This window comes from Aptenodytes forsteri, unplaced genomic scaffold (assembly GCF_000699145.1).
Source record: "Aptenodytes forsteri isolate BGI_AS27 unplaced genomic scaffold, ASM69914v1 Scaffold59, whole genome shotgun sequence".
Taxonomy (NCBI): Eukaryota; Metazoa; Chordata; class Aves; order Sphenisciformes; family Spheniscidae; genus Aptenodytes; species Aptenodytes forsteri.
The window spans coordinates 4,045-16,912 of record NW_008794085.1 but is presented as its reverse complement, the minus strand read 5'-3'; the positions used below and the strand labels follow the sequence as shown (position 1 = coordinate 16,912).

The 12,868-nt window shown below is 41.0% G+C and overlaps 1 protein-coding gene across 1 annotated transcript in view; it reads right to left on the bottom strand.

Annotated features, from left to right (window-relative positions):
* The window catches only part of TGFBR3 (transforming growth factor beta receptor 3), a gene marked incomplete at its 5' end in the record, with an annotated part of 37,006 nt that extends 26,348 nt beyond the window's left edge, over positions 1-10,658 (bottom strand). Inside the window, 3 exons of the mRNA XM_009274202.2 lie at positions 1,661-1,808; positions 4,373-4,541; positions 10,475-10,658. Of these exons, the coding sequence (XP_009272477.1) occupies positions 1,661-1,808; positions 4,373-4,541; positions 10,475-10,658 (501 nt within the window). The remainder of the gene's footprint in view (positions 1-1,660; positions 1,809-4,372; positions 4,542-10,474) is intronic.
* Positions 10,659-12,868: the final 2,210 nt, after the last annotated feature.

The following is a 12,868-nucleotide window of genomic DNA, read 5'->3' as shown; positions in this document are numbered from 1 at the left end:
AAGTATTTTATATACTGACATTTCCATATATGTTATTACTTTCTCTTTTTGTTAATCTAAATAAAACGTTACCTTCTGCCACTTGTTACAGAAATGATTTTCACTTATACTTTTTACTTATACTTTCAATAATTAATAAAGAAGAACTTTAAAATAATAGCAGCCTTGCTTTTCTATACTCAAGTGCAGCACTTTAGACATTTTAAAATCCTCTAGAATTCCTCTCCCTGAAAATTCATCATCCATAAAGAGGTAGCTTCGTGGATATGAAATATGGTACTTTGGCTATCTCCAAGCATGAAGTGAACTAATGCACAACTTATCCTGTGAAAGTAGACCCATATAGGCCTAAATATACAGTGGTGAACTTCATGTAATAACCCAGAATGAAACTTCCAAGTCAAGCATTGTTTTTTGCCCTTCTGCTTACAATCCTGGGCAACTAACCTTACCCTTTCTCTTTAAGGGCTGATTATTTAGGACCTACAGAGGGACCAGAACATCCTTTCCTGTCCATAAGCTAAAGATGCGTCAGGGATCAAAAGGGAATTTCATCATCCACCCTAGATAATTTTTCCATTCAATTTTCCGAGCAACACTGTAATTTATTTCCTTTTAAATCCCTCACTCTCCAAATCTAGCATGAAATCCTGCTTACCAATCTGTCGCCTTAGAAGATTTAGATCAAGCAGCCTTTGGATCCTGTCAGAATTGCCCTCGCACATGTTAAAAGGAGAAAGCTACTAAGCAAAGTGAAATTCTTATAAATACAGATAGCTGGAGTTTGAAAATATATCTAAGTTACTGCAAAACTGTTAATCAGGAGGCCGCTGGGTGGTCCTGAGCAAACATTCAGCTCAACTGTACAATGCACTCCTAACTGATCACTGAAGACAGAAATAGGCCACACATTTATAGGCTGCAAGATCAGTCCAATTTTATTTATTTATTTATTTCAGATTAAGGGAAAACACATTTCCTTAGTAAAAATGGTGTTGAGCCACAAAGCCTGTACCAAAAATCATTCTGAATCAGAACCTCCAATTATGCGTAAGTATAGTTTCAGAAGTTTAGCTTTAGAGATCCTGGTTTTAATTTTTTAAAAACTTATTATTTGCGGTCGCAGAGAGGTGAGGTCAATTTGACCAAACCCTTGCTGGCCGCAGAAGCGCTGGCAGAGAAGAGGGCTAGGGACTACTACAACCACAAGTGGAAGGAGTAAAAAAGTTTCCACCTCTGAAAGGACGTGGGCGTGTGCTGCGTATCTAGGGTTATCCATTCTGCACTCACAGTCATCTTTCCAACTTCTGAGGTGAACCCGTAGATCCACTCGCCAAAGTCACAGCAAAAAGGTAGACGAACACCCAACTCGGTGTTTAGGGTACTTCAACAGAAGTTGAAAAGACATAGACCCTAAATCCTTGCGCTAACCACCTGGCTTCTGTGATGTGCTGGTCAGTTTAATATTAAGAGTAAAGGAGAAAAAACCCATATAGTTTCTGTATTTACTCCTTGAAATGCAGTAATAATTAAAAAAAAAAGAGCAGCTAAGAGAGAAAACATTCAGAAATCAATATGGTCTAGCACTATATCACCTTTAAATGGATTCTATACCGTAGCAGTATGGTATCTCTCAAAAAATAAAGGTGCCTTAACTTACAATCACTTCCAGCTTTCCCTGGACATCATGTGACTTGATAACCCAATTGACAGACTTTTTGCACTTGAGAATAAGTACGACGTCTCTGACAAGCCTGGCGCCTGGTTGAGATGGTTTAATGTCAACGATTATATCCACCTGGAAAGCACTGTATGTGGAAAATAGAGAGAAAGTTAGACCAGAATGCCAGAAATTTTCAGCTATCAACCTTCTTCCAATCCATCATGTTTCCACTGTCTGGCCAGCTGATTAAAATGCTGGAGATTATCCCAGGCAACACAACATGTGCAAAACAGATTGTTATTCCACATATGCTTAAATGATTTTGCATAACAATAGAAACAAATACTTTTTAGACAAATAATATTTTTGTCTCTTGTTTACAAGAAGCGTGCTACTCATTTCAGCTATTATTTAGAGCAGGTTAGTTATAAGACTAGCAGTTTGCTTTATAAAGTAAATATTGTTTTCTTATTTCACTGTGACAGTGCCTAAATATAGCTGTTTCAGTTTCCTCTGGCTGTAACTGTATTAAAGCTCAAAATAATACCTTAAAAGAAGCAAAAGACAAATTAAGCAGGTTAATACCAAAAAAATGCACAAATACTATATTGGGGAGTGTCTCTGCCTAGGCAGTTAAATTGTGGAAATTACTTCGCTTAGGATCTTGCGTGTGTTGAGGAATTAAGCCATTGTATTCAGTTTCCAGTACTTCTGGATATATACTTACTTTAAAAAGAAAAGAAAAGCAGATGTCCAGCCTACTGCTTGCTGGAAAATAGATGAACACTATCCAGATTTTCAAGACCTCAGTAAAATAAGTAGAGCAAATGGGTTTGTACCCATCAATAACATCTCGTCGTGCAAAATATTAATTCAACAGAAAAACCTTTACTTCCAGATCATCTTATGGGGCCATATGTCATAAGAATGTGCTCATCCCCAAGTAACAGGTTTCAACTAATATTCTGCACTGAGACTTAGTGTATCTTGGGACCTTCGTTTCACCTCCTGAAGTTTTACACACGCCCAGCTCAGCTTCTGTATGTTTCTTTGTGGATATAAACTTTGTAAAGATAGCTGTGGATAATACGTAAAACTAAGAATGAAGCAAGAGGAATTTAACTTACTACTTTTTTTACTTTTAATAACAAAACATTTAAACATTTTGCAGTGTTATCATCTGAAAAACAAATTCCTATCGTACTGTCAGCCAAAGCCAAAAGCCCAGAGGGCTCGGAGACAGGGCTGTCACTGCGTAACACTGAAAGGGACTTAATGATGTTGATGCTAAAGAACAGCTCTGTTCAGGATGGGGCTGCAACTCCCGCCACACAGAGGCAGATCATTTGGGCTTACCTACTCTACTTCCACTGCATCTCAGCACTTTCTTACTCTCCCAAGGTTGCTAGGCAGGAATATTCCCAGGCTCTGGGTTCGCCATGTTGCAATGAGATAACTGCCCTTCTTGCAAAAGACCCCTCCTCCCACTGCTATCTCCCTGTGTGATTTATTTCCTCCTTAGGGATGGGATGTGCTCAAATGCAACTGCATGAGGAACACAACTGGACAATGCTGCATATCCAGTGTCTGCAGTACGCAGACAGGATTTTAATTCTACCATATCCCTGATGAAATTGTACTTTTCTTCTTGCAAAGGGAAAACCATCTAAGTTCCATAGCAAATTTCTGTTCTAGCAGCCATATGAAGAAAGCACTTACGAAGAGCTTTTCCAGCTATGACTATCTGAAGCAAACCCCATTCATGTGCTCCCACTAAGATCCAGTGTCTGCAGTACGCAGACAGGATTTTAATTCTACCATATCCCTGATGAAATTGTACTTTTCTTCTTGCAAAGGGAAAACCATCTAAGTTCCATAGCAAATTTCTGTTCTAGCAGCCATATGAAGAAAGCACTTACGAAGAGCTTTTCCAGCTATGACTATCTGAAGCAAACCCCATCCATGTGCTCCCACTAAAACCTAGGAAAGACCAGCAAAGGATGAATGTTTTAAATGTCTTACCTCCCAAGTTTACAGTACCTTTGACAATTTAGATAATCCTCATAACACGTACAGAGAGTTAAGTAATTTTCCCTAACCACTAGTTACAAATGTTTTTGGTCAGTGGACTACTGTCAACCCTTAATATTTCTTGCAATTATAAAACTATTCCTTAAACTCAACTGTAAACTTGACAGAAAATACTGTTATGATTCTGCAGGCCATCTGTGGAACAACTACCGTGGACCGCAGACAGTTACCAGGACTTCTGGACCACTGTTTGGGAGCCACTGCCCTAGGCCTTGCTGCCAGTCATCCCTACCTGTGACAGGTCAAGATTACTTTTAACCTCTCTCTCTCACCTCCTCATACAGTGGTCCCATCTTAAACCCTGTCAGATGCTGCCCTTATTCATATTCCCTTATTCACCTTATTCTTGGAAAAATTTGATTGATTGAGCAAGAAAGGGGGCAGGATACAGCCCATAAAAACTGTGCTTTGCAGTCTTGTCCAGAAAAATCCTGGGATCGTGAAGCAGAATCCAAAATCTTTACATAGTGAAGAACTAATTTCTATTTAAGGCAAAGTACTAAGGTCCAAGCTCTTCTTGTAAGGATGAAATGGCTACTTCCACTTGATTTTCAATAGACAGGTGAAATCTTTAGCTGTGATTTCAAACAGATTTCGTCTATTTAGATGATACTTTACCTGTATGGATTGGAATTTGGAGTGATTAGTTCAATGATATGAACCTCTCTTTCTTGGACTAAGTTAGGCATAAGGCACCCCTCTGCTGTTTTTGGTTGTAGGTATCCCGCAAGGTAATTTAAAGAGAGAAAATTCTTTTCTATGTTGCACGAGGGAGGAAAAACTTGATCTGGAGGGGAAAAAAAAAGAATATATGCACCTTTACACACAGATATCAGCTTACATGCATGCATGTACCGCGTCTACTTCAGTGTGGCACTATATTCTACGACATAGGTCTTTAGGCTAAAAGGTATATCTATTATCTATCATAAGCACTTATGACAAATCAACATAATAGTGAAAGGGAGATCACTGTTGGAGTAACACAGCACACCTCTGATGTAAAATATATACTTCTAAACTGAACAGTTTCTATTTACGGACTTAAATACTTAATGAAAGAAAATCCCTACAAAGAGAAATCTGAAATCAATACTGAAGCAAAATATGCGAGCATTTTTCAAAATGAATAAAATACATTTAATTTGTTCCTCACACCTTTAAAAAAAGATTTCTTTCTTTTGAAATTAACTCATAGAAAGCTTTTGTGATCAATTCCTTCTCCCTTTAGAAAATGTTTTATTCTTGTTATTATAAACTTACCCTATTTAAAAGATCACAGAAAGTATTTTCCATTTCCTTACCCAACATATTTTCCTATATATTGTGTAGTCAGAGTCAGTGCTGTCTAGAAATACTGCAGTTCTCTTGCGCATGGAAAATTGAATATAGCAAGAAAAGGATGAAATCAGTTGTTGATATTAAGGAAGCCTGACCATAATATCCATAACTGAAATTAAGAAATTCTAGAGTAGATATTTAATCTTTTGGTTTTAACTGTCTGCTGATCACGAGCATTAACTAGTGTACAATGCAAAACATAAAAAATAGTCACTCGGTATGAAGTTCCCATGCACGGCCTAGACTGCTGTACCCCAAGAAGCAGTATCTCCATTGAAAAATAGGGATACTTTGTATTTCTGAGATAGTGTTACATATGAATTGTCACAATACACAGAAGGACTAAGTATCATGTTCAAAGACACAAAGTCCTGTAAGAATATAATTCCAAATGGCTGGCTCTTTGACCTTTGCTTTACAAAGAAGGCTTTCCTATTAAGATCAGTAGCAAGATAGAAAAAAGAAAAAAAAAAATCAAATATAATGATTATGCATATTCCAAATGGCTGGCTCTTTGACCTTTGCTTTACAAAGAAGGCTTTCCTATTAAGATCAGTAGCAAGATAGAAAAAAAGAAAAAAAAAATCAAATATAATGGATTATGCATGCACAACTGTGGACAAAGTCTTACAAGCTGAGCTGAGACCACTGTTAGCATTTGCTCCCTAAATAAGAGCTGAAATGTCACCCTTGAAGCGCATTTGTGTGTGGTACACAACTTTGCAGGGAGACCAGAGACTCCCGTGACCCTGGCCGCTGCGGAAACAATTAGGGGAGTTTCTTCTCCTGATCTTACACAAAGTAGTCTTTGAATATTAACCTTGCTGTCTTCCCTGCAGAGTCTATGAAAGCTGTATGAGGCTGTAACTATTCATACTGCCCAAGCAAAGGACTCCTCTAACATCTGGTATGTGCCCTGCCAGACTAGCCTTGAATGCAGCTGCAGTTCTGCCAGCTCCTCCCTCAACAGCAGACAATGGAAAATGATCCCAAATGGCCTACACTGAGCTTGAATTTATATATACATACACACGCAGACGGAGATACTAGGTATTTGCTTCTCAGCTGCCGTACAACACAATTCAAGCCATAAAATAACAGCCTCCGAGTAGTTTGTGGATAATTACCACACGTGCTATCGTTTGCCATTGCAAAGAACTTGGTTCCTGCTCCTGGCACTTCCATTAAACGTCTCTGGAGCTCTCAAGAGCCGCTGCTCTCGCCGCCACCAGCGCGGAGGCTCCCCAGCCTGGGCCTCCGCTCGATAGCACGCTTTTCCTCTGCAGCAAATTTTAACTCTGTCACTTGCTACTTGACGTACACATTTACTTCCCCCCTTCACCAAAATGTATTTACTCTTGTCTGTGCCAGTTACCGAGATCTGGGCTGGAACAGAAAAGAAAAGGGGATCCATTTCATCTTTCTTTGCTCATTACACTTCTTTTCTTTTTTAGTTTCAGGGCTGTCTACTTACTTTGCAAAGGGACTGCAGGTGCCTGCAGTCAATTAAAAACCATACTAAACCAGCCAGCAAACGGTCAATTTATGGACCCTGTGCCTCTCTAATCTCCACAGACTCCCAATATGGAATCAGACGTGAGATTCGCCTGTAATACCCTCAGCGGAGGGTCTCTGGCCAGTGCGCCCGGGTGTCGTGGGGCCCCGCTCGCCAGAAGGCACGCGGTGGAACTGTGCGCAGCGGCTGGCAGCCGCCTTCCCCTCCGGCGTGTGCCAGGCTGCTCGGATGAAGATGGAGGGCTGCACACTGGGATCTGTAGTTTCTGTGGGCAGCACCTCCATTTCCCAGAGGAGGACAGACACCGTCTGCTCTATTCTGCACAAATTAGGTGTCATCTGCAGGTTCTTGGCTAAATTGGGTAAAAGTTGAGTATCCCAGCTTAAAATCACGAGGAGGTTTTTGTGAAGATGGTCGCTGTTAATCAGGTGTCACCCTCCAAGACAGGCGCCCCGGGCAGCAGCAGTTTGATTCAGCAATAAAAATCCCATCCAAGCAGAGCTTGCCTTTCAAAGTCTGAGCTGGGGATAAGCGAGGCATTTGGGATTTTCCTCAGCCACTCTGATGGTGGGGCTTTTTCATGTGTTTTTTTGCAATTTACTAGCCCTTAGCACGACGGAGATCAGAACCTCGACTGACATTTAATGGCAGGGTATAAATGCGAGCAGGGAAGGGGCTGCAGCAGTCTCTGGAGGGAGGGTGGAAACTCTCAGCGGTACTCGCCCCCCAGCAGGACACACAGCAAAAGCCTGACACAACGCAATCACCTACGAGTTTTAAACCAAGTCCAGTGTGCAGGATACATGCACTAGTGTGCACAGGCTACAAATTCAGAGTCAGGACTGAAGCTTCAGCTTCTGCCAGGACAGAAGCACAGTGCTACTGTCTGTAAACAGACTATACATTTTCCAGCCTAGTTATTGTTATGGTTGACTATTATTTTTTCTTATTTAGCTACGAAATGTGTTGAAATTAGGCTCCGTCCAGGCTAGCACATCTGCCCTGGATTTACACTGGCGGCACTGGATGCATCAGGTAACATTTAGCTAACTGGTTAAGTCTTCCTGACTTGTACAATCGTATATTATTGAAGCATGAGGAATTAAACTGACTTCTGCTGAAAACATGTACTGAGATCACTTTCACCATGAGCGGTCCCGCTTTCTAGAATCTGACAGTGATTATCACGGCAATCACTTTGCCATCTCCTTCACTACACAAATCAAAGCAAGAACGAGAACCCCACTTCTTGTGCCCCCTTCCTCCAAACCCTCATTCTGGCCCCTTTAAGTTCTCACTGTGCTCACCATCCCTGCAGTATTTGATCAGTCACTCTTTCGAATTGACAGGATTCAGATGCACTTGGCCCTCACCCAGTTTGCTAGCTCGCTCAGCTGCCTTTCATTTGCAGCTTCAAGTGATTTCAGAGGCCCATGGCATCAGAAGCAGTTTTATTCTATGAAAGATCACCCTTCTTCAGATCTTTTTGTCCGCTGGCTTGCATTTTCTGTTTGCTGTATCCAGCTACGGCCTCAACTTCTAAAATACTACATCTTCCAGTTTCAGATTTTTCTAACTTGAGTGAAGCTGAAATGTAGACAACTACATGAATGCTGCCATTAAATTCTGTATCGGTCATGTAGCAAGGGAGTACTTCATATGACCACCTATAGATTATGAGTAATACTAGCTGTGATTCACAGACTGGCAGCTGAGGGTACCTGACTAAAGCACTCGAGGAGCGTGAGTTTTGTATGAAAAGCCTGAAATGTCCATCAGCGTACGTTGTGGTTTGTGGAATCCAGTGATTCCATCGTTCACTCTGCAGAGAAGCAAACCAGGTCCACGTCCCACGTGGTTTCCACAGAACTCCTCGCACGACTGCCGCAGTTCAAGAACTGACCCTCTCTCCACCCCTGAACACATGCATAACCCCCACACATACACGCATATTCATTTTTCTGCCAAGAATTTAAATCAAAATCAAATATGGTTACAGCTGAGCTAGTTTGTAGGAGCCTTCTCAGAAACTGTCTATTTTGGTTGCCTGCCAAGTTCCATTTTGCGTACTTACTCTTAATTAAATTGTGTTTTAACACATTCTAAAGATGATGCAAAGCTCTCCTATTTAGCTGCTTAGTTTGACTGGAGACGTGCAAATCAACAAACAAAACTTTATCTGTTTTTTGACATATCTAATTAAATGTTCATCTCTGCAACGCAGAGACCACTACTCCCCTGTATACGTTCCAAGAGCACTTTAATAAGCTAATAAATATATTTCTGAATGATTTTCTGGCATTAAAATCCAAGACTGCTGCCAAGTAGAACAAAAATCACGAAGGGGAATCCTGTACAAGTTTGGCAGGATTTGGATAAAACCAACACAGGCATGTTCCAATTTTGGGGGGCAAGCCTCATGCTTTAGGAAATCAAATGATCAGATACAGGTGGTTAGGAAAGAATGTTTTCTCCACAGAAGGTTTTTGGGGTTTTATTTTGTAGCCAACTAGTTCAGCTATGCAGGAGTTTCTCTAGAAATATTGCTAAGTAATAGCAATATTGCTACGTACTACTAAATTAGGCTGCTGGTGCTAGTAAATGCTGAGCCCACCAGTACTCAGTGGATGTTGATAAAATGTTCTATTGATTTCTACTTTTCCCATCACTGAACTTCTTGAGAGGCAATTAGTTTCAAAATATCTGGACCACTACCTGCAACGCAAATCAGTTTCAGTTCACTTTTACCAGCCTTTATTCTTGCTGCTTTTGGTTTAGCCTAAACCTGGATGTTTGCTTTAGCCTGAACTTGGATGACATCTTCAGAGAACAAAGAAACCAGTGAATTGCAGGCCATTAGGTGAAGAATACTGGCAGCTTAAAACATCCCGTACCTGCGAAAAAGAAAATTTCACCCCCAATCATCCTGCACAGTAGAGGAAAGTCTGCTCTCCCTGCAAAGCTCCTTTTCCTAACTACGTATTTTCCAGAAAATGAACTTGAATAGAGATAAGTAGGGCATAAACCCTCCTGAACCGATTGCCTTGCTCCAAGAACGTAGTGAAGAGAAGAGCTGTGGCTCCCGTGTTATCCACGGTTTATGACCAGCTCAGGTGGAACTCCCCTGCAGAAGACACGCTATGTGACCAGCAGCCAGCTGAGGGAAAGCATGAGCCAGAAGGTGCTGCAGAGGCTCATACTGTTAAGTTGTTCCAACGCTGCTCAGCTACAGAGCTACAGCCCAAACCCTACCCTAATATGGGCCTGTGAAATCCCTGAGGAGCTGGAGTCCTCTCCCCCTGCCCTGGGCCACCTGATGAATTTGGCACGCGGCTCACAGGGACAGGAAATCTTGCTCCTTGGGATGAAAATACACAAGGACATCAGACTGAGGCAACTTATCTTGGTGAGGAAAGCAGTAATTCTTTGCCCGAAGTAGTCTGGATCCTTATACAAGCAAATACTGAAAAAAAATATAACTCGGGTCTTTCTAGAAATTACCCCCTACCTCAGGTTCTCTGCTTCAGTCCTTTAAATGACGACACCCAAACAATCAGCATGAGTAGTTTATTCCTTTTAATAAACTTCTAATAAGCTTTGACTCCTGTAAGATTCTGGCCAATTGCACCCACATTTATGAGCATAAAATTATGGCACCAGAATCCATTAAAAGTTGCCTAAATCCAAGGTCTGGTCTTTAGTCTTGCTCTTATTTCTCTGCCTTCCCCTTTCATATCACATCTCTTGGAAAATGAGAGGTATGTTTAAAGATTAAAATAAAAAATGTGAAATACTACTACAGCAAGACTTATTCTCACCAGCTAGAAGTGCCTATCAATTCTGTTGGTTTTGCTTTGTTTTACCTTCTCCAACTTTAATATAGATGTTTCTTGATATTTTGAGTTCAGTGAAGGATGTTACTGCTCCATATTCCTTCTGGGCCCACTGTAGCAGATGTTCATTTTTCTCAGGAAAAAGCTTTTCTTCCGTTTCTGCTGACAAGGAGAAATTTCCCTTCTCAAACTGAACAACGGAACCTAAAGACACCTGATGGGAACAAAAACATATTTTTAATGTGGTGCATTTATCCGCACAGACAGGTAGCATGTTTAAGCAATGTAATCTGTCACATCCAAATGTATTCACTGAAGGTGATTACGGCTTATTTCCAACAATGCCTAAACTTCACGTGTTTTAACATCTGCATAATGATTCCTTTTTCAGAGATGTTTTTAAAGAATGAAGCATCCATCAGCCCGGTTGGGGTGCACGTGGCAGCTGCCTAACGGAGGGCTCTGAGCCACTCTCCGAAGTCGTACTGCTGCAGAAGTGGTACGACAGTGCTGCAAGGGGAGCTGAACTGTGGGGGCGAGGGGAGGGCTGGAAGACAAGAGGAAAACTAAGACAGGAGAGAGTTAAGAAGAAGATGGTCTGAGGAACTGAAGGGAGAGAAGGATGCGAAGCTGAATAAAACTGGGAACCACTGAAGTAACTCCCAAATCAGAAAGAACATGAGTCCAAGCTCAGTGACAGATAAGGGCCAACAGAGAAACACAGAGTAAGGAAAGAGAAAGGCTAAGAGAAAGGGAAGATATTTACTGTTGCTTTATTTACAGGAAGCGAGGAAATGCTTTAGTCTAACACATAAAGCAGATGAGTTATCTTTAGAAAAATCCTTATAAATAGGTTAACATTAACTCAGGTTTTGACTGGAAAAACTAAAACGTTGTTTAAAATAGTCAAAATGGGAAAACAGTAAGTAGAAGTGTAACGGGTCCTGTGGGAAAGCCTAAGATTTTCAAATACAACTTCATTGGAGTGGCAATAGCATCATTCAAGAAAAGAAGAGGGCACAGGGTCAGACTCTCAGATTGGGACCTGCTTCAACTTGCGTCGGTCTTGAGAGATAAACAAGTCATTCCAGATTTACTGCATCCCAACAGCAACCTTTTGGCTCTCCTGTCCCTGCAGAGGGATGTGGCCAACACTTCCAGAACATCTGTCAGCTCGCAAGAGCTCCCTATAGCAAGTGGTGAACAAAGAGCATTCCTTCATCTGCCCAACCTCAGGAGCCACCACCCATCCATACACTTCACTGTCTCTTCCTTCAAGGTGCTTGCGGACCGGGGCCTGCATGCCCTGCCCGGGCTGGTCCTTCCATGCACACTTTCACTAAGATCTAAAACATTAAGTCAAGAATAACAGGTGCTTGAGTGAGAAAGCACAGCAAGACGAATAAGCTTTCAGGTTTGAATGCATCAGTGAAGTTTTCTTTGGATATATTCCCTGCAGTAGTGTGTAAGCAGTGCTTGCCCAGATGTAACACACGGCCCCTGCTTCCAGACTGCTGCAGTAGACAAGGCTTCAGGAAAGAAGTACCATTTTCTTGTGCTGTCCCCAGAGCAGCCCAGGAAGAAGTCTGAGTCACTCTGCTGCTCTCCTCCCCCTTCCCCTTCCCTGTCTTTCTACTAACCCAGATTTCTTTGGTGGAACAAAAGTATATTTTTTTTTCTCCAACTGAAAATCCAAAACTACTAATGATGATGATTGGAAGGGTGAAAAATATATCATAACAATTTCTAACCTGTCCTGAGTACTATTTACACGTTATAGCGGGATAACGGTCACAAATCTCTCTCTAACCTTTTAAACAACAAGAGACATCAATAGCAATTATTGAACAGAGCAGGTTCCAATTACAGAAATTAACTAACAGCAACCAACTACTACCTTCCCCAGAGCTATTGTTCCCAGCACTATTTCAGGATGTTATATATCAGTTTGTTTAGCACCTACAAATATTTGTCAAAGTAGACACATAAATTACACCCTTTGGCACACAGAAAGAATTTCAAAGTTCTTCCCTGTGCCTTCAGCTATTACATTAGCATTTATTATGCACATATCACATACTCTCCTCTAAGATTCAGAGTTCAATTTGACCAGACCTGTCACAAAAAACAGCTTAGGAATCCTTTTGCCAGAATAGTTTTCAAAGTTTAAACTAACACCTGTTTCATTCTGAATGGTCTTCCTTATTTGTTGTTTTTCATATGAATATCATAAAACATTTCCTTTAAATGAAAAGTCTTTATTCAGTGTAACACAGAATATACCATATTCTCTCAATGCTCTCATAGTTCTCAAATAAGAAAGTGAACTCTGCCATTAGAGAAAATCCACTGCCCCCAAATCTACAGTACTAGGAAAAGAGAGCAACACAGTTATCTTTAAAATGTACTTAGCAAATAGCATTC